Source organism: Pongo abelii, chromosome 1 (genome assembly GCF_028885655.2).
Source record: "Pongo abelii isolate AG06213 chromosome 1, NHGRI_mPonAbe1-v2.0_pri, whole genome shotgun sequence".
Taxonomy (NCBI): Eukaryota; Metazoa; Chordata; class Mammalia; order Primates; family Hominidae; genus Pongo; species Pongo abelii.
In genome coordinates, this window is record NC_071985.2 from 147,243,669 (window position 1) to 147,266,617 (window position 22,949).

At 38.3% G+C, this 22,949-nt stretch overlaps 1 protein-coding gene across 2 annotated transcripts in view; it reads left to right on the top strand.

Moving 5' to 3' along the window:
- Positions 1–2,127: 2,127 nt before the first annotated feature.
- Positions 2,128–22,949, top strand: part of ZNHIT6 (zinc finger HIT-type containing 6) — a 55,699-nt gene continuing 34,877 nt past the window's right edge. Inside the window, exons 1-5 of one of the 2 annotated variants that reach the window (XM_024249501.3) lie at positions 2,128–3,069; positions 4,177–4,242; positions 4,329–4,435; positions 4,521–4,606; positions 8,428–8,531. In XM_024249501.3, coding sequence (XP_024105269.2) covers positions 2,429–3,069; positions 4,177–4,242; positions 4,329–4,435; positions 4,521–4,606; positions 8,428–8,531 — 1,004 coding nt within the window. In that variant the 5' untranslated portion in view covers positions 2,128–2,428. 2 annotated transcript variants of the gene reach the window in all.

Sequence of the window (22,949 nt, forward strand, 5' to 3'; positions counted from 1 at the left end):
GCTATTGACAGGCTGAAATTCCTTGCTGATTGTTGGCCAGTGCATTCGTTTGCCAAGGCCGCTATAATGAACTAGCACAGACTGAGTGACTTAAATTTATTTTCTCACAGTTCTAGACGCTAGAACTCCAAAATAAGTTGTCACCAGTCTTGTTTTTTTCTGAGGCCTCTCTCGCTGGCATGCAGGTGGCCACCTCACTGTATCATCGTATAGTCTTTTCTCTCTGCAGGCATCCCTCGTGTCTCTTTTTGTGTCCAAATTTCCTCTTCTCATAAAGATATCAGTCAGATTGGATTAGGGCCCACCCTAATGGTCTCATTTTAAGGAAATCACCTTTAAAGGTCCTATCTCCAAATATACTCACAGTCTGAGGTACTGGGTGTTACGGATCTAACAAACGAATTTGAGGGGACACAATTCAGCCTGTAAGAGCCAGTAACTTCGGCCCACTACCACATGGGCCTCTTGGTACTCACAACCTGGCAGCTTGCTTCCCCCAGAGTGAATGATCTAGGAAGGAGAACAAAAGAGCAAGAGCCTAAGGCAGAAACCACAGCCTTGCTCCAAACCTAATCTTAGAGGTAACCTATTACTTCTGCTGTATGCTATCAGTGACACAGACCAATCCTGGGATGATGCAGGAGCAGTCTACACATTGGTCTGAACACTGTGAGGGTGGAGGATCACTGGGGAACATACTGGTGCCTGTCTACCACAAACCTATATCCATAATATATGAAGAACTACTACAATTTGATAGTAAAAGACGTCAATTAAAAATGGGCAAAAGATCTGAATAAACATTTCATTAAAGAAAATATCCAAGTGGCCAGTTGGCACATGAAAAGATGTTCAACATCATCAGTCATTAAAGAAATGTGAATTAAATTTGCAACGACATACCCCTACACATCTATAATCAAATAACTGATAATACTAAGAATTGGCAGGGATGTAGAGAAACAGGAACCCTCAGCCAGTAGGAATGTAAAATGGTATAGCTACTTTGGAAAACAGTTTGGGCATTTCTTTAAAAATTATCATAAATTTATATGGCCCAGCAATTCCACTCCTAGTTGTTTACTTACGGGAAATGTAAACATGTCCACACAAAGACTTGCATATGAATGTGGAAGCAGAATTATTCGTAATAGCCCAAACTGGAAACAAGCCAAATGCCCACCAACTGGTTCATGCATGAAAAACGTGCCACGTTCATACAATGCAATGTTATTCAGCAATACCGGGCATTAGGCACTTTCGCCTAATATATTTATGATGTTCTCTGAGAGAATCCTGCAGAATGCTGGGAATGGGGAATAGCCTGACGCAGGCTGTTACTTAGAAAGAATGGAAAGAAAAATTAATGCCCTGTTTCCTACTTGAAACCCATCATGATTCCCAGTTATACACTGAGTTTGTGTCTGTCACTGACAGTTGATTCCCATGCATGATCTCATATAATCTTCGCAATGACACTGGGAGATTTATATTAATAATACCATGCTCCCTAGTTTATAGCTTCAAGAAACTAAAGCTTGCAAAGGCGTAACATCAGGTGTGTCCTTTTTCATACAGGATTGGATTTAATGGTTAACACAGACTAGGGTGGGTTTTCCCATTTCCAGAGTGTAAGGGTTTCGCTTCTCTCCCTCTGCCGGTCTCCTCCACTGTTTACACCCAGTAGGGCGTGGAGGGTGGCCTAGGGTGTGGCCCAGGAGGCTTCCCTAAGGGAAGGGGGTGGTGGAAACCAGGCGGTTTGAAACCCATCAGGATTCTCAGTTATATATCGAGTTTGTGTCCGTCACTGCTAGTTGATTCCCATGCATGATCTCATATAATCTTCGCAATGACACTGGGAGATTTATATTAATAATACCATGGTCCCTAGTTTATAGCTTTAAGGAACTAAAGCTTGGAAAGGCCTAACATCAGGTGTGTCCTCCATTTTCATACAAGATTGGATTTAATGGTTAACACAGATTAGGGTGGGTTTTCCCACTTCCAGAGTGTAAGGGTTTCGCTTCTCTCCCTCTGCCGGTCTCCTCCACTCTTTACACCCACCAGGGCGTGGAGGGTGGCCTAGGGAGTGGCCCAGGAGGCTTCCCTAAGGGAAGAGGGTGGTGGAAACCAGGCGGGAGACGAGAACCCCAGCGGGCAAGTCACACAGTTACGCTTGTTCGCCCAGAGAATCCGGCAGGGCCTCCGCAGAGCCGTAAAGAACTCTACAAGTCGTGAAGGGGCGAGGCGCAAAAGCGTAGCTTTACGGCGATTCGAGCAGTCGCGTCAAGCAGGCTATTCCGGGTTTGTGGCTACTTGGCTCTACACGTGGGCCGCCGTAGGTATTTCGACCGGTAATTTCTCCTACTGGTGTGCAGCAGCCACATTGAAGGATAGAGTGGCAGCAGAGGCCAAGGATCGTGAGTTGATGGAGTTTGCTGCTGAATATGAAGGGAAGTCTGGGGGAGGTCTCCACAGCGTAGCTGAGGGGGTGCGGCTAAGTCCAGAGCCTGGCAGGGAGGGAGTAAGGGATTTAGCAGGGGCGGAGGAGTTCGGCGGCGGAGAGGAGGGGAAAGGGCTGACAGGGGTGAAGGAGATAGGGGATGGAGAGGAAGGAAGTAGACAAAGGCCAGAGGAAATACCGATGGACCTAACGGTAGTGAAGCAGGAAATTATAGACTGGCCAGGTACAGAAGGCAGGTTGGCTGGCCAGTGGGTAGAACAGGAGGTGGAGGATAGGCCTGAGGTGAAGGATGAGAACGCAGGCGTATTGGAGGTGAAGCAGGAGACGGATAGTAGTTTAGTGGTAAAAGAAGCGAAGGTGGGTGACCCAGAGGTAAAGGAAGAGGTAATGGAATCGTCAGAAGTGAAGGAAGAGAAGGATAACTTGGAGATAAAACAGGAGGAGAAGTTTGTTGGTCAATGCATAAAAGAGGAATTGATGCATGGAGAGTGTGTAAAAGAAGAGAAGGATTTCCTGAAGAAAGAAATCGTGGATGATACAAAGGTGAAAGAAGAGCCTCCGATAAATCACCCGGTGGGCTGCAAGCGGAAACTGGCCATGTCAAGGTAGGGCATGGGGAATTCCATTTAGGGGAATAAAGCTGTGGAGTCCTCATGTCTAGAGTGAAGGAAACCACACTATCAGGAGAAGGTGGAATAGTAATGAAAAATGAGCACAAGTTTGGGTTTCTGGAGTGAGACGGCGTTCGCGGGGGTGGGTTGGGAAGTGGAGGGTGTTGTACATGACAACACAACAAATTCAGTGAAAATATATGAAACTGGTAGTGTCCAATGGGTAATAGTCAAGTTAGGAAAGTGAAAATTCTGGGGACCAAAAGATCAGTTGGAACTGAATCTGGCTTGACTTAATACGCTCTTTACTCGGTATTCGTTTGAGAGAGAATAGAGATGAGAAAGCCTAATAAAACCAACAATGACAAAGTAGATTAAGTTAAAATTAGGCAAAAATACACTTGACCTCAATTATCAAGCTTCTTCATGGGTGCTGTGAATATTTATTGCTTTTTATTTAATTTCCTTAGTGTGTGGATCATGTGACAAAGGAAATAAGAGTAGTCAGATTCTTGGGACTATTCCTTGGGCTAAATAGAAGTAACTGTAGTTTGGTTGTCAGTATCCCAGGAGCATAGAAGAGCAGTTGAGGACAGATGATGGGTTACATGGCATTTCTAGATTATTTCGATGCTCGTTCTAGATTAGGTGTGGAGTTCAGGAAAAAACATGCTGCTACTACTCTCTAAATTTCACTTGGCCTTATATTCTTTTTCTGGTGTGTGCTTTAAAAATATCTAAACATAGCTCATGAATTGGACTTCTAGATACACACACATACAGTCATTACCACATTTCCAGGAATCACAAGTTAAAATATCAGTGAATAGTCTCATTCCCTGATTATAGTAGAAAAAGAAGTCAAAAGCGAGATGGGTTTTAAAAATTTTAATACATTTTCCTGAGTTACATATCACTAACAACATTGGAAATGTAGTTGTTTTGGGAAGGTTTCATAGAGAAGAATTTTCAAATGATGTTCAACAGCTATCAAATATTTTATCAGAGTTACTTGTCACTGAGTTTATAAATTGATTGGGAATTCTAAGTTTATAAATAAATAATATTTGATAATTTAATGTTACATGTGGGCTTTTGTAGGTGTGAAACTTGTGGTACAGAAGAAGCAAAGTACAGATGTCCACGTTGTATGCGATATTCCTGCAGGTATACATGTAACTTCCTACCTTTTAACCTGTATCTGTACCTTTCTTACCCTAAAATATAAAAGTACTTCCCCTTTGTCTTTTCAGTTTGCCCTGTGTAAAGAAACACAAAGCAGAACTGACATGTAATGGAGTTCGAGATAAAACTGCATACATTTCAATACAACAGTTTACTGAAATGAATCTCCTAAGTGGTAAGCCACTTTATGCATAGCAAATTGAGGCTTCCTGGCCATTGGTGTATGTCATTTGTTTATTCTTCTGTTTTGAAATTTTTAGATTATCGATTTTTGGAAGATGTGGCAAGAACAGCGGACCATATTTCTAGAGATGCTTTTTTGAAAAGACCAATAAGCAATAAACATGTAAGATTTTCTCCTAATTTCTCCCAGTTAAAAGTCCTTCAAATCAATTAGATTCTTTTTTTTTTTTTTTAACTTACCAAATATATTAAGTGGCTACCATGATGTAGAGCTATTCTGATTACTTAAGGATATGGCTGTGACCCAAACAAAGTCTGTCCCCTCGTGGAGTTGTATTTAGTGAGAGATAGGAGATGAGTAGAGGAACAAATGTAATTTCAGATAGAGTTAAGTTCATATAGAAAATAAAGAAGGCTCAAGAGATTAAAGAGAGAATGAAAATGGTCTTTGTTGGGGAGAGATTGTCAGGGTACTATTTTCGATACAGTGGTCAGGAGAAGCTTCTCTAAGAGATGATATGTAAGCAGTGATCTGAGTGCTGAGAAAGAGGCTGTCATGTGAACATTTGGAGGCAGATTATTCCAGGTAGGGACAAAAGTAAAAGGAAAGACCTGAGTCAGAAACAAGGATGTCTGGTTTGAGGAATTAAAAGATTGGCAAGGTAACTGAAGCATAGTGAGTGAGGAGGAGAGTATTGAAAATGAAGTTAGAGAAACTGGTGAGGAGTTGGGTGCAGTGGCTCATGCCTGTAATCCAAATACTTTGGGAGGCTGAGGCCAGAGCATTGCTTGAGCTCAGGAGTTCAAGACCAGCCTGGGCAACATGGTGAAAACCCATATCTATAAAAAAATACAAAAATTAGCCAGGCGTGGTGGCGTGCCCCTGTAGTCCCAGCAACTTGAGAAGCTGAGGTGGGAGGATCACCTGAGCCCAGGAAGGTCAAGGCTGCGGTGAGCCATGATTGCGCCACTACTCTGCAGCCTGGGCAACAGAGTGAGACTCTGTCTCAAAAGAGAAAAGAAAAGAAACTGGTGAGGGTTTCTAATTCTAAGTGCAAATGGAAACCATGGAAGGGTTTTGAACATAAATTTGCCTTTTGAAAAACCACTCTTGTGCTTTGTGAACTTTAGGGGGGCAAGAATGGAAGATTGGAAGCAGGGAGACCAATTATGCAGCTCTTCCTATGATCCTTGTGAGATAATAGTGGCTTGGGTATACTGTTTGAATTACTGGGAAGGGATTAGATTCTGATTTTGAAGGAAGAGCTAACAAGACTTGCTATTCTAATACACTTAATTTTCATACTCTTGCATTCCTTTTTTAATTCCTTAAATACTATGCAAAATTAAAGCTTAAATATTTGGAATATTTGGCAACTGGTGTTGTAGAAATTCGTTTCTGGTGTGATTAAATCGTATCCTGGAATTGTGTTCATTTTAGTATTGGAGTTGCAGAATTTTAATACCTTTTAAACACCTTATTTTATTGGTATTATTGGTACAGACATAATTACATTACACATATCTGAAAGAAAATTATTCATATAGCAACTCTTATTTTTCCTCAAACTTAATTAGGCATAATTAAAATTCTACTTGAAGATAAATTACCTTACAATTTTTTTTTAAATTGTGAAATATAGCAAGTATATTTTCTAAAAATCAGAAAATGGAAATACACAGTATAATGAATAATTAATTATAAAATGAATATTCATGTAACTACCACCCCAGTCTAGAATTAGAACATTACTGGCTTCCCAGAAGTTCCATGCCACCCTTTTATGCCCTTCCCTGATCTTTTCTCATTTCTTAATATTTTTTTCTATCTTAGGACTATACCACAATTTGTTTATGCATTTTTTTAATGGATTTTGGATTTTCTGTAAGAATAAAAAACAGTTTAGAAACAATGCCACTACTTTTGTCTATAAATTATAGTATGTGTGTGAACATGTGTTTCTAGGGTTTATACCTGGGAATAGAATTGCTTTGTTGTGTAGTATGCATATCTTCAGTTTACCTAGATGTTACCAAAACATTTTCCAAAGTGATTATACTAGTTTACACTCTCACCAATAGTGTATGAATGTACCTATTGTCATATTCTCGCCAATACTTAGTTTGATAAGACTTTAAAAATTTTTGTCAATCTGTTGGCTGTGTAATTTTACTGTGGTTTTAAATGTGCAGTTCTTTAATTCCTGATGAGATTGAACCACCAAATACTTTATTGGCCATTTGGATTTCCTCTTTTATGCAGTGCCTGTTCAAGTCTTTTGCTCATCTTTTCATTGGTCAGCTTTATTTTTCTTACTGGTTTGTGAGAATTCTTGGTATTTCTTGGATGCTAGTGCAAGTTGGTTGTATGTTATAAATACCTTCTTCTAGTCTCTGTCTTGTCTTTTCATTTTATAGTGTCTTGTGGTGAATGGATGTTCTTAGTTTTAATGTAGTCAAATTTATCATTTGTTTCCTTTATAGTTAATTGGTTTATATCTTTATAAAGAAATCCATCTCTACCTTGAAGTTAGGAAGTTATTCTTTTATAGTTATTGCCTAAAAGCTTTATACTGTTGTGTTTTACACTTATGTCTTTAACTGGAATTGATTTCTGGTATCATGTACAGAGGAGTTCCCATTTAATTTTTCATATAGATAATCCACTTTTCCCAGCACCATTTATTGGAAAGTTCATCCTTTCCCTCCTGCTCTGTAGGACCACCTTTGTCATATATCAACATCCCTATATGCTTGGGTCATTTTGTGGCCTTGTCTTTTCCATTCTGTTGGCCTACTGGTATATCCTACACCGATACTATGCTCTCTGAATTATTGTGGTTTTTTACTGAAACTTGTTATCTGATTAAGTCCTCCCACTTCCTTTTTTCTAGAGTATGGCTATTCAGTGCTGTTTTCAAGACAAAATAATTGCAAATCTAAGCAAGGGATGGCCCATAGCCATAACTGCTAATGGATTTTTTTTTCTTTTTTCCTCTGTTTCAGTGTAACCACACAAGTTTCCTAGCTTGCTCTAAAAGTAGAGATTGTTTCTGGTTCACCCTTATCCTGAAGGTATATTAGGAGGGTTGGTCACTGCTATTATAATTATTTATAATTATCACTACCATTACTGAAACTAAAGTCCTCTAAATTATAAAATTACATGTAATTTCTTAAAACAGTTTCCTGCTTAGCCGGTGATAGCTGACCCATCCTTTCCCTTGGCTTATGACTTGATTCTGACTGTTTACATTGCAAATTCTAGATCCCTATTCACTTAACAAAAAACTTGCATTTATATTTTGCCTTTTCTTTGAGTAATCTTTCTTCTTCCTTGACTTAATAAAAATCTGGTATTACTTCCTTCATAAGTCTGGAATTGCCCAGTTCAGCTTAATCAACCCAGGTGGTCAATGTAATAACACACGTCAGAGCCAGAATGTTCTCATATCCCATTTTGTGCTTCCCACAACAGTCGTTAGTTTAAGCTAGGCCTTGTACTAGGCAATGCCATGGCTCTTCCCTTGAGTGAGCTGTCTAGTAATAAAATCAGTGATATATATACAGCTAACTGGTAAAACCATCGGTAAAAGAAATCAAGAATTGTGTAGGTAGCCCCCATGATTGCCAAATGACCTGTGTTCTTGTTTGTTTTAATCTCCATTAAATTCTTCTTTGGCTCATAGAACATATGGTTAAAAACACAAGCTCTGGAATTAGACAGACCAGGGTTTGAATACAGGTTCTATCTCTCTGGGATAGCTGTATGATGTTGGGATCTCACTAATTTTTATTGCTAAAATGGAGATGATAATACCTATTCTCATAGTATCATGGTGAAGATTACATGAGATTACTGCTTAGAGCTGTTGTAACACTTAGGTTCTCAGTAAATCTTAACTATTATTGAACATTGTTTTACTCACTTTTTAAATTTAAGGAATTTAAAAATTAATTTGTCTGTTTGGTTTTTGTTGTTAGATGTACTTTATGAAAAATCGTGCCCGGAGGCAAGGTATTAACTTAAAACTTCTACCCAATGGATTCACCAAGAGGAAGGAGAATTCAACCTTTTTTGATAAGAAGTAAGTTTCTAACTTTTTAGTATATCAGGTGTTCTGATTTGATCAGGATCATTCTTTAAGGTTTGGTTGCTATAGAGCATTGCTACCCCAGGTGTGGTTCTGTAAACTGTTATTGGTCCATGACAAGATAACTGTAGTAATTGTAGGTCATGTAACTCTAATAAAAATTTGGGTTTGCAGTGTGTGCGTGTGTGTGTGTGTGTGTGTGTGTGTGTGTGTGTGTCTTCATATCGTTTGAGAAGCTTCTCAAACATTAATGTGCATACCAGTCACCTAGGCATCTTGTTAAGTATGCTTGTTGTGATTTTTCAGTAGGCCTGGGTTGGAGTTTGATATTGGGCATTTCTAACAAGCTCCTCAGTGACGCTGATTGTTTGAGAAACATATTTTGAGTAGCAGCGCCCTGGGGCACTCTCATACATTAGAAATAAACTGTTTCTTTGAGACCTAAGGTACCAAGAAAGTATTTCAGGGGCTTCCAGGACAAAACGAGTAAAAACAGGACCCCTGTACTGTTTTAATCAAGGCAGCTCTGCTTTTATTTTCTTTCTCCACTGGGTTTCCAAATAAGATTTTATTTAAAAGCTGTCAGTGGAGAAGAAGGGGACTTTGAGCTCTTGAGTACAGATAGTATAACAGAGATTAGTTTGCTGCTGTCTGAAAATGTTGGGTTGAAAAGGCCCCAAGAGTACAGAGGAGAACAGGATCCCAAAGTTCTTTAAGTAGCCAACTAAATTATCAGATAATACCTTTCGGAAGTCAAGATTTTGGATTTAGAATTTTTAAAAACTTGAGGGAGTCCCTCCCTTTTCAGCCTCTTAGTAACTGTGGGGCCTTGAACAAATCACCTTCCTTTCTCTGGGCCTCAGGTGTATGATGTGGGGAGTTGACCCGGGTAAACTCTACGGTGCCTTTCCAGTTGTGCTCTTCCAAAAATTGAAAAGACAAAGCCATCAGAATTATCATTATTCTAGTGGAGCTTCTATCTTTTCAAAGCTGTTAACATAATTAGAAGATGATGTTTTCCATTTATTTTATATGTTATAAGACATAAATATTTGTAAAAATGGTTTTTCGTTTTTCCTGGTTGTCTTCCAAAAGTAAAGTAATGCTGAAGCAGGTGGATCCCTTGAGGCCAGGAGTTTGAGACCAGCCTGGGCAACATGGTGAAACCTCGTCTCTACTAAAAATACAAAAATTAGCTGGGTGCAGTGGCACCCACCTGTGATCCCAGCTACTCAGGAGGCTGGAGTGGGAGCATCCCTTGAGCACAGGAGGCGGAGGTTGCAGTGAGCCAAGGTTGCACCACTGCACTCCAGTCTGGGTGACAGAATGAGACCCTGTCTCAAAAAAAAAAGTAAAGTAATGTCTTGAATTTATCAAATGTGAGATGATTCTTTTGTGTGTTTTGAAACTGACATATTTAGAAATTGACATAATTTGAAGTTTATGGTAACTGGTTAGAAGTTTATGGTAACTGGTTAGTGCTTTCTCAAATACAAAATGTGTTCCTGTTTTATGAAAGAAACTATTCAGAATGATTGTAATCAGAGATTAGTTCTCAATAATGAAAAGCAGATGGCCTCAAGTATAACATTTTTGTGTCTGTAGATACATGAATGTATGCGGGAAGTTTTTACCAAGAATATTACACTCAGTATATTTTCCAGGTTTAGTATATATTTGGTTGTTTTGAAACTCCCCGGGTCTCTGAAATGGCAAATCAGATTCTTCTTGCATAAGTCTTTTGCTCATAAATTCATAGAGATTTGCGATCAGTTTTCTTACATTTTTAGTGTTTCCCGGGAGGAGATTAGCAGCATAGTATGTAATAATAGGCTTTAGAGTCCGTTTCTTAGTCTTTTACCATCTGCAAAATGGAGCTCATGATAGCTATCTTGTAGAGTTGTGGACTTTTAGTGTATTAATTCACATAGGCAGTAACTGGCATGTGGGAAGGAATCAGTTTATAGTAGCTATTGTAAAAATAATACATCTGTATAATTAAAAAGCTTAAAGGAAAAATATCAGCCATAATTCCACTATCTAGAGTTGACCACTAATAAAATTTCTTAACATTTCCTTCTAATCATGTTTTCTCCTTTTTTCATCTAATAAAGTAAAACATAATATAAAATACTTAAAACTATATAAAGTGACATGACTCTGCTCAAGTTAAACATTAATTTTTTATGAATAAATGCACATCCTTTTTTCCTGCAGCTAGATTTTCCATTTAGCAATACATTGTGAACCTCTTTTCTTCTTAATGCAAATCTGCCTCATTATTTTTAAGTAGGGTATTCCACCTTTGACTATATCTTGTTTCATTTAATTATTCCCATTTTCATGAACATTTATTTTATGTTTTGTTTTTAATTATTATAAATAGGTATTAAACAGCCTTGAACAAATTGTTTTGTGTGCTTACCTGACTTTTTTTTGTAGGATCAATTCCTAGAAAGCAGAATTACTGGATTAGAGAGTACAATGTATTTAAACTTTTGAGAAAAACTCTACATTGTCTCCATAAAACATTACCACTTTGTACTTTCATCAAGAAAGTATGAGTGCCTATTTTAGTTATACCTTAACTTTTGTTGAATATTACCAAACTTTTTTGTGGGCAGCTTTATTAGAGAGGTTGAGCTCTTGGATTTTTAATTTCTTGTTAAGACATTGCCAGATGTCCACTGCAGGAGGCAGAATCACCCCTGTTTGAAAACCACTGATTTACATAAATACAGAAGATGTACTTATTGAATGTATAGTTGTAATCTTTTCTTGGTCTAGATAATTAATATAATGTAGACAGAATCAGGATTCTGGTGTCTTATACTTCACCTTTAAGAGAAAAAAATAGACGTTTAAGAGTTACTTTGAGATATTTTTATCTTATCAGCTGTTCACATGAAAATGAGCAAGGTTTTAGATGATTGCAATGGTATTTGCTGGAAAGAGGGAAGAAGGGGAAATGAAATTTTTTCAAAGAATTCTGTTCAGCTCCCGTGCCCCCAGTATTCTAAGAGACTAGTTTTCAATACTTTTTTCTATTAACTTTCAAAAGTTGGTTATAGCTTTGACTCTGATAAATGTAAATTTTCATGTTGTCTCTACTATTTGATTATACATTAGGTGACCTTGGGCAAAATCTGACTTACCAGGTTATTGAGAGGATTAAATGAAATTTTAATAATAACTAAAGTAGTACCTGGCACATACTAAATAATATACAGTGACAATGAAAATTTACATTCCCTTCACTGAAATCCTTAGGAATATGCCACATTTACTGTATATTCCATTCACCCCTCATAGGTCTGGGATAGCACTGTGTAATTAAACAGTACTATTTGTGCAGTGAAACCTATAAATGTTTACCTTATAATGGGTAAATAATGACTATAGACTGACTCAGGCTTTGCTGCTGAAGGAGTTAAAAATCTTTCAGTTTTGGAGATTTTGGAATTGTTGATATGAGAAGTTGGTCTTGTACTAAGATTATTAATACTCCCTAGGTATTAAATTGATTGCTTGTTTAAGCAACTTGAGCTGCAATATAGTCAAAATCTCAAGTTGATATTGCTTAAAATTTAAATGTTTTAACTTTTGAGGAATCTGAATGAAGAATCTTTTGTACTGTTTTTGTAACTTTTCTATAAAGTCTACATTTATTTTTTTAAAAAAAGTTTTAAATGTAAAAGCCCGCATATATAGTGTGATGAATGTGCCATTGTACCTGAATTACTCTGTAGACCTATCAGAAGGTGATTGTAGCAGCTGACTGGAATAGGTTCATTCTAATCCAGACACCCTTTATGGCAGGCATTTTCGCTGACTCCTAAAATTATATGTGAAATTATGTGATGTGTGAATTTTTCTAAGAATAAGTACTGCAATTTTCACTGAATAGTCAAAGTGAGGTGAAGTCTGTGAAGTCAAAAATGTATGCAATGAGGATGAATTTTAGAGGACTATTTTAGAGGAATTTGCAGGAGTATCACAGTGGATAGCTGTAATCGATAAAGTTAAGTTCAAGGAGGCCTATATAAGTTGAGCCAAAGCAAGGTTGACATTCTCTGTTAAAAATAGAGAAGCTTGATAAGGAAATGTTGGCTCTCCTGCTTATTTTGGAGTAGATCCCAAGCTACTTTAAAATAGTGGCTTTTTCAGAGGTAATTCCTTTACCTCATCTCTTTGTAGGGTCTATAGCTTTATGTTCACTTTCACCCAGTACTAATCAAATCTGTTGAAAGAAATATGAAAGACCTATATGAAGAAAATGTAAATTCTCCTGAATGACTTAAAAGATTTGAATAAATGGAAAAAAGTGCCATATTCTTAAAAAGCTCAATATTGTTTCTTAAGTGATCTTTTAAGTCTGATGCAATCCTAATCAGAATATCAATGGGATTTTGTTTGTTGTTATTTATTTATTAATAAGACAGTTCATAAATAACTGAAGTTTATTTTGAAGAATAACATGGCAGAGGTGCCTGGAAAAATCTGAAAAAAGAATGGTGAGGCTGGACTCATTAAAATTTATGAAATTATAGTAGTTTTATGGTGTTGGCCTAGAAATCTGTAACTAGATCATAGAAAATAAGTAGTATATTTGGTTTGCTGGTATATGATCAAGGTAACATTTCAAATTAGTACAAATAATTACTTATTCAATAAATAGAGTTGAAACAGCTTGCCATTTGAGAGGAAATGCTGAATCTTTTACTAAATAACATCCAGGTGGATCAAAATCTTAAAATGAAATAAAAATACTGGAATATTTTCATAATCTTGAAGAGAAGAAACATCCCATCCAGAAGCCAAAAGGAAAATAATAACTAAATTTACATGGCAAAAAAGACCATAATAAAGTCAAAAGACTGGACCAAAAAAGTCTGTAACATATATGACACAGAGTGCTTATGCATTATTAAGAAAAAAAGACTAGTAACTAATTAGGAAAGAGGCAGAGGATAAGAATAGATGGTCGGCCCGGCACGGTGGCTCACACCTGTAATCCCAGCACTCTGGGAGGCCGAGGCAGGTGGATCATGAGGTCAGGAAATCGAGACCATCCTGGCTAACACAGTGAAACCCCGTCTCTACTAAAAAAAAAAAAATACAAAAAATTAGCTGGGCGTGGTGGTGGGCGCCTGTAGTCCCAGCTACTCGGGAGACTGAGGCAGGAGAATGGCGTGAACCCAGGAGGCGGAGCTTGCAGTGAGCCGAGATCGCGCCACTGCACTCCAGCACTCCAGCCTGGGAGACAGAGCCAGACTCTGTCTCCAAAAAAAAAAGAATAGATGGTCATAGAAGGATATATGTACATAGATTAGATAGTATTTGACTGATAAACATTATAATAATATCTAATATAATGAAAGTATGGATTAACCAGGCCGTTTTCCTCTTCCATTGTTGATAGTTAAATCGGTACAGTCATTTTAGAAGGCAATTTGGTAATGTTTCTCAGAATGTTATATATTTTGTTGTATAAAATGTATATTACATCTTAAAATGTTATAAATAAGTACTCAAGGAATTTAGCCTACAAAGGTATTTGTAGATGATCTACAGTCAGGAGATATATGTACACATATATCTATTGCAGTATTGTTTTTAGTAGTGTAAAAACTGGCACCAACCTAAAGTATCCTTCAGTATGGACTGAGTTAAGTAAATGATGGCACCTTCATACCATGGAATTCCATGCAGCCATTAAGCAAAAACAATTAGACGTAGAAGTATTGTCATGGAATACTATCCATGACATGTTCAGTGAAAAAAAAGAATTGGAGTTTAAAACAGTTGTCTGAAAGATTAGGAAGCTCACTTTAAATTGGTGGTTCTAAAGCAAGACACCATCTCCACAGAAAATTTAAAAATTAGCTAGGTGTGATGGTGAATGCCATGATTGCATCGTTACATTCCAGCCTGGGCGACAGAGTGAGACCCTGTCTCTAAAAAAAAAAAAAAATGCAGTTAATAAATTAGCGATTATTTGGATCTGAATCCCTTTGGGAATCAGCTTAAATATATGAGTTCTATTTGGTATATACTTTGTGTCTGTTAGATAAGAAAAACTTCACAGATGAACCATGCTGTTTTTTATTTGTTTTGAGACAGAATCTCACTCTGTCGCCCAGGCTGGAGTACAGTGGCACGATCTCAGCTCACTGCAATCTCTGCCTCCCGGGTTCATACCATTCTCCTACCTCAGCCTCCTGAGTAGCTGGGACTACAGGCACATGCCGCCACACCTGGCTAATTTTTTGTATTTTTAGTAGAGACAGGGTTTCACCCTGTTAGCCAGGATGGTCTGGATCTCCTGACCTTGTGATCCGCCTGCCTCGGCCTCCCAAAGTGTTGGGATTAAAGGCGTGAGCCACCGCGCCCGGCCTGAACCATGTTGTTTTGTCCCTTCTGGTAGTAGAGTTTGGACTGAAGCTGTTAATGTTGATTAAGGGCATGCTAAGAAATAGCTCTTAGAATCTTGCTGAACTTTCTTTAAGGGCATTACATGTTACTCTAACCAGTGGTCTCCATGTGTATAACCATGGGAGAAATGTCTCTTTGATCTCTGTTTCTTTTAATCAATTGTTTGTTTTTTTCTGAAGCTGAACAAAATATAGTGGCTTCAAATGCCAGCTCTGATGTTTACTAGTTTTGTGGCTTTAACTCTATATCTCATTTTCCTCATCAGTAAAATGGACAAAAGTATAATCTACCCACATATATACCAGTATTTTTGTTCCTTTTTAAACATTTTTTCAGACCTTCTTTTTAGGATCATTTTGTTCTCCTTTTTAAGATTTCTTTAGTGCTGGTCTTATAAAAATATGCTTTTTCAGTTTTTGTCTTAAAATATCTTTATTTCATCTTCTTTTTGGAGACAGGGTCTCCATCTGTCACCCAGGCTGGAGTGCAGTGGTGCAATCTCAGTCTTCTCACTGCAACCTCCATCTTCTGGGTTCAAGCAATTCTCTTGCCTCAGCCTCCCCAGTAGCTGGGACTGTAGGTGCCTGCCACCATGCCAGCTAATTTTTTTGTGTTTTAGTAGAGAGGAAGTTTCGCCATGTTGCCCAGTGTGGTCTTGATCTCCTGAGCTCAGGCAGTCCACTCACCTCAGCCTCCCAAAGTGCTGGGATTACAGATGTGCGCCACCGTGCCCATCTTATTTTCATTTTTTAATGGAAATACAATACATACCTAAAAAGCACACAAATCATTAATGTACCAAGATCAAAAACATTACCAGCACCCCAGAAGTCTTTACTGCCCCCTATGGGAATACCTACCACCTCCTCCCAAGTTTCCTATTTCCCCTAACTTTGAATTTTATAGATTAGTTTTACCTATTTAAAGTTTTTTCCAATATTTTATTATGAAAAATTTGAGGCCAGGCGTGGTGGCTCACGCCTGTAAACCCAGCACTTTGAGAGGCCAAGGCGGGCGGATCACGAGGTCAGGAGATCGAGACCATCCTGGCTAACATGGTGAAACCCCGTCTCTACTAAAAATACAAAAAATTAGCCAGGCGTGGTGGCGGACGCCTGTAGTCCCAGCTACTCGGGAGGCTGAGGCAGGAGAATGGTGTGAACCCGGGAGGCGGAGCTTGCAGTGAGCCGAGATCGTGCCACTGCACTCCAACCTGGGTGACAGAGCAAGACTCCATCTCAAAAAAAAAAAAAAAAAAAGAAAGAAAGAAAAATTTGAAACGTAAAACAAAGTTGAAACTTTTGCAGTGAATGCTTTTATACCCATCACCTAAATTCTGTCATCAATATTTTACAATAATTGCTTTATCAGATATTTATCCATCCATTAACCATTTTATATTTGGTGCATTTCAGACTAAATGCAGGCATCCCTCTACTGGGCCCTGAATACTTAAGCTCATTAACTGGAGTTCCGTAGTTTGCATTTTTGTCTGTCGATGTAAAATTTACATGTAATGAAATGCAGAAATCTTAAGTATATACATTTGCTGAGTTTTTACAAATACAGGCACCTGTATAATCCAGTCCCTGTGAATAAATAGAACATTACCATTACCCCAGAAAGGTTTTTCTTGTCATTTCCTCTCTTCCTTAGAGACAGCCTGTCCTTTTTTCCCCCTGTACATTTCTTTTGCCTGTTTTAAAATTTCATATATAGTCAGACAGCTTGCTCTTACTTTTGTTTTTTGTTTATCTGTTTTTTACTTTTTAAAAAATAGAGTCAGCGTCTTGCTATGTTGCCCAGGCTAGTCTTGAACTCCTGGCCTCAAGCAGTCCTCCCACCTCGGCTTCCCAAAGTGCTGGGATTACAGGCATGAGCCCCCATGCCCAGCCCCTTTTGAATGATAGTTTAGCTTCATATGAAATATCTTAAGTTGACATTTATTTTAGAACTCAGTTAACTTATATATTCCATTGACTTCTCACTTCTTTTGCCACTATTGAGAACACTGTTGTTTTATACATAGTCTTCCTTCTTTTCTCTTCTGATTGCTTTGAAAATATTCAATATTGTCTTTGGAGTTCTGCAGTTTCTATGATGTGTGTTGCAGTGTGATTTCTTTTTATTCCTTGAGATTTGTTCTGCTGTCTAAATATGACAATTCTGGAAAAGTAATAAGTTATCTTAATTTCTTTGTCTTTACTACGTTCCAAGTAACTTATTCAGCTATATTGTCCAAGTCACTTTCTCTCCACAGTTGTCTAATTAATCATATTTTTAGCCTATGCACTGTTTGTTTTTTAGTTTATTTTTCCCTGGAACCTCTGTTTCTTTCCCAAATCTTTCTCATCTTTTAGACAGAATTGTATTCCTTACTCACTCACGTTGTAAGCTTCCTTTTTTTCTTCAGTAATTTAGAACACTTCTCATCTGTGTAAATAATCCCAGTATCTGAAGTTGTGTAAGTCTGGTACTGCTGTCTGCTTGGACTCTTTTGTGTGAACTAACCACCCATTTCCTCAGATATGGACCCAATTTTTGACCTTCTTATCCCCACATTTGTCTCCAAATGATATTGGCCCTCAGTTCTAAACAATCCAGTTCTTCTGCTTACCATTCTTCTACCACTAACAGCTTAGAACTGAAAGTCCTTAACTTTTCAATTTATTCTTTTGACCTAGGGTTCTTTAGCTCTGTGTTTGTGTGTCTTTTACTTACAGTATGAAGATAATAGAGGTGTGCCTATTACTAAACAACTTAATATTTAAGAGCTTCAATCTGTTTTAGAAGCGAGCCACTAGGTGTCCCTCTTGTAAAGAAATAACAAACCTTTTATGAATTCAAAAAATTACTTTTTGTTCTTTGGATAAAATTACATCATGCTTATTATATTGCAGTAATGTACCTATTTACCCCTGTATTAATGTCAGTAGCACTTTTTTCCTTAAACAGTTATGTGGTAATGTACTTCTAAAAGCACAGGACTTTTTTTTTTTTTAACACGGTATCCTATAAATATAAGTAGTATAGGTTTGTACTTTGCTGCAAATTGGCTTTAGAAAAGAGTAAAGGAAAATGAAATGATGGGTTTAGCAGTTGTGGTCATGAGGAGACAAGTGGATTTTGCTGTGAGCTTTGGGGGATTATATAATAGGTGCCCAGTACAGACTTGTCAACTGATTGAAATGTTTAGCTCTGTGGTTTCTCTGCCATAATAGCTTTGATTTGGTTTGCTGGAAGAATTTCAGAACAACAGCAAGGATTTAGAAAAATAGTGTGGAAGAATAGAATCCTAATGGTTCCCCATTTGGGCCTTTACTTACTGCAGCCATGCAGACGGTGGTAAGGGAGTTCTTGTGACACAGCATCACAGAGGGTGTAACTTTCCACAGCAATAATTAGCCAGCATTCACAGAAATATAAAGCCAAACGCTTGATCATCTTGAGGTTCCCGAACTGATTCAGTTAAGGAAGGCTTTTCCCAGTCACCAAGTCCATCCTTTGTGATATGCCTCTAAAATGTGTCCCTTTCTTACTTCCTCCTTGACCGCAGCATTTATCAGCTGTAGTGCCCTATGCAGGCCCTTCTTATCTCACTCTGGACTGTTGAGGAACCCCATCTGCCTCCCGGGTTCAAGCGATTCTCCTGCCTCAGCCTCCTGAGAAGCTGGGATTATAGGTGCACACCACCAAACTTGGCTAATTTTTGTATTTTTACTAGAGGCAAGGTTTCACCGTGTTGGCCAGGCTGGTCTTGAACTCCTGACCTCAGGTAATCCACCCGCTTTGGCCTCCCAGAGTACTGGGATTACAGGCATGAGCCACCATACCCGGCGTTGAGACAGAGACTTACTCTGTCACCCAGGCTGGAGTTAGTGGCGTGATCTTAGCACTCTGCAATCTCCGCCTCCTGGGTTCAAATGATTCTTGTGCGTCCGCCTCTCAGGGAGCTGAGACTACAGGCTTGCACCACCACGCTCTGCTAATTTATGTATTTTTAGTAGAGCTGGGGTTTCACCGTGTTGGCCAGGCTCCTGACCTCAGGTGATCCGCCTGACTGTGCCTCCCAAAGTGCTGGGATTACAGGCATGAGCCAGCGTACCCAGCCTATCTGTTAGATACACCTCTCTAAAACTTGTTCTCACCATAATGGTCAGCTACTTAGAATCCTTTAAGCTTCTGTGCCCACAAAAGTCATTAGCTCAGAGATATCTCAATTGGCCATAGGCAGCATTGCCAGTAGATGAAATTTATCATCTCATTTTTGAGTCTTGTACTGTCTGTACCCCATTCCATAGCCTGAGGTTAACTCCTTCTTATCCCCCTCTCATTTGAAGTTGCTACTTCCCAGGCAGTTGGAAATATAATTCATTTCAAGTATTCCTCATTAAACAAAACAGAGTAAGTCGCCTTCGTTGTATTTGCTTTTTGAAGGAGGAATAACAATATAGTTAATATTTCTTGAATGTTTATTTTTTATTAAACATAACAAATTTAATTTAATCTTTGTAAGGAAGTTTTCTTGGCAAGTTACTTATTTCCCTGTGCCTATTGCCTTATCTGTAAGATGGAGACAGTAATAGTACCAGTTTTATGACTAGGGGTTTTCAGTTTAGAGTGCATGCCAGAATTAACTGTGAGGCAATTTCAAAATGCAGAACAGATACCTGGGCTTGACCAGCAGAACTTGCTAATTTATAGAGCCTTAGGACATCTGTACTTCTTGTTTTTGTTTTTTGAGACGGAGTCTCGGTCTGTCACCCAGGCTGGAGTGCAGTGGCGCGATCTCGGCTCACTGCAGCCTCCGCCTCCTGGGTTCAAGTGATTCTTCTGCCTCAGCCTCCCGAGTAGCTGGGATTACAGGCAAGCCCCACCACGCCTGGCTAATTTTTGTATTTTTAGTAGAGATGGGGTTTCACCGTGTTGGCCAGGCTGGTCTCGAACTCCTGACCTCAAGTGATCCGCTCGCCTCGGCCTCCCAAAGTGCTGGGATTACAGGTGTGAGCTACCGCGCCCAGCCAAGGACATCTTTACTTCTAAAAAGTACAAGATGATTCTGATGTTTACCTCTACCTGAAAACCACTGATCTGTGTGCCTATAAGTCACTGACCTTATTCTCAATTAGTTCAGTCAGTGGGCAGACAAGACTGCAAACTTTTAAAACATAGTGTAGTTAGTGTTGTGATGGAGTACTCATGGGGTGTGGTAGCACAGAGGAGGGCTCCCTGCCCCAGCCTTTTGAGGGAAGTGTTACTCACTGAGAGCAGGGAACAGGAAAGACTTCCTAGAGAAGATAGAATTTGAGCGTGTTTTTAAAGGATGAGAAATAGTTTTTATTTCTAGGTTTTTATCTAGACAGAGGGAAAGATGGTTCTGGTGGTGAGAATATCAGATGCAAAGGCGTAGTGCAGCAAAGTTAGCACAATGTAAGTAGTTTGGTGTGCCTAAAAACCAGTGGGGGTTTGGTGAGCGATAGGAGATGAGGCTGGAGAGAGGCCCACTCTGCCATGCCAGGGAGTTTAGGTAGAGTCATACTTTGAGCAGGAAATCTTCCTGTTCGTACGAGTGATCCGTATCTGAATGTGGATCTCTATAGTCTCTCTCCACCTTATTTCCTAATGTATTCAACTAAATGTTCCCAGGCTGGTCACCATTCTAAATCCTAGAATGTCTTTTTCTTCCATATTTTCTAGCCATCTGTGAGAGTACACATGATAGCTCATCTTCTCCATTATGTCTCTTTTACCTAGGTTCCTATAGTACATATTTTCTCTGCAGTTAATATGAAACAGATGCTAGCATTTGGTGCTGGTATTCATTTTTGGTATGCATATATCTGGTCTCCTTTCTACTTTCTAGTGTTTCTTAGTAGGGGCTCTATTGGCATTTTTGAATGGGACAGTTTTTTTGTTTTGTGGGACTTTCCCATACATTATAGGAATTTCCCATTCTTTGCCCCCTACCTACTAAATCCCTCAAGTGCTCCCTAGTCTTGGAACAACCAAAACTGCCTAGCCATTTCCAATTGTCCCCATACTCCCAGCCACTCCCAGTTGAGAACTGCTTAAGTACTCAAGTATTCATCAGTTATTGGAAGTAAAAAGGTTCTTTTTCATTTCATTTCAGTCTTCACCTGCTATATCCATTTTCTTAATATACTTTCTACTAAAGCCAATACCACATAGTTAACCTGTTTCCTATTATTTTCATGCAGTAGTGGTACTAATTTTTAAAAGGGAAAAAATATATAACTATTACTTTCCAAAGTATTTACATAATGATGTGAGACATAAAATTATGGTTTTCATTCTCCCAAATTCTAGTCATTTAATCTATACCAAGTAACTAAACAGATTCTTTGTATTCATGCTTCCAAAAAACACTTATCGTGGTACTAATCCTAATAAAATAGATTATTTTTATAAGGAATTATTCCATTTATTTTTGAGAGACTTCAGATTTTCATCTTGGAATACATTTTAAAAGATTAAATGCCTGTGAATGAAGGATTATGTAGATATTTTATAGATTTTGTATTTTTCTTGAAGAGTTCAAAATTTGTTAGATTTTCTTTCAGCTTTAAATCAAGATTTTATAGCTGACAGTAGAACAAATTTTTTTCCTGAAATTTCATCAGGTATTATTTGCTGCTTCCAGATGTCATACCACTTGACAATGTTAGTGTCTCTTCTTTTTCTATTGCTTATAAATGAAAGAGAAACATAGCAGAAATGTTTGTATCAATCCCTTGTATCAGTTAGGATGCTTTATATTTGCCTGAAATAGAATACCCAGTTTAAACAGATTTGAGCTATATACAAAGGACATTTTGACTCTCATAACTGAATGTTCAGAGGTAGATGGACTTCAATTACAACAACTTGGTTATATCATCAAGGACCCATTTTTTTTTTCTGATTCTTTATTGTATCCTTTATGGTGTCCATGTAATCCTCATAGTCATAGGCTATTGCTGGTAACAGTTTGGGTTATAGTAAATATCCAGACAGAGTGCTTCTCTCCCAACATTACTAAACAGAAAACCTGAACTTCACCATGATTAGGCTGCCTACATAATCTGCCCAGTCTGGAGCCACTGTGTCCAGGAAAGTATGTTGATTTTCTTAAGTCATAATGTACACCCCTAGAGGGTAGGCATAGAGTTCATTCATTAAGGTATGGTTATGGATTACGAAGGATGGTGGTGAGAGGTAGGGAATGATTGTGAAGTAGATAGTCAAAATGTCTACTATACCTCTTAAAAATGATTTTAAAATATGGAGGCAGATATTTAAAATAAAAAGTAACTGAGATACACTTGAATTCGCAGTACAGAAAAATACATAGTTTATTTTTGAACTTTCAATTCTAGAAAGCTCATAATAATATAGCAGATCAGAGTATGGACTCTAGAGTTAAGAGGAAGCACTGCCTGGGCTCAAATCCCAGCAGCTGTGCTACTTTCCAGCTGAATAATGACCTTGGAGGAGTGACTTTCTTCTCTCTACCTTAGTGTTTTCATCTGTAAAATGAAATAATAATATTTTACCTCATAGAATTATAAGGATTAAAGGAGGTAATACATACATTTAGAACCATGCCTGACATTAAAAGCTTTTAAAACAAACTATTGTTATTTACTGTTGCTACTTGCTGTGCTCTCTGGTAAAACAGTTTACCGGTAGTTTTTTATAACCTGTAGACATTTCTTTTTTTTTTTTTTGAGACGGAGTCTCACTTTGTCACCAGGCTGGAGTACAATGGCGCGATCTCGGCTCACTGCAACCTCTGCCTCTGGGGTTCAAGCAGTTCTCCTGCCTCAGCCTCCCGAGTAGCTGGGACTACAGGCACACACCACCATACCCAGCTAATTTTTGTATTTTTGGTAGAGATGGGGTTTCACCATGTTGGCCAGGATGGAACCTGTAGACATTTCTAATGTAATTAGTGATACAGTATTCTGAAAACAGACA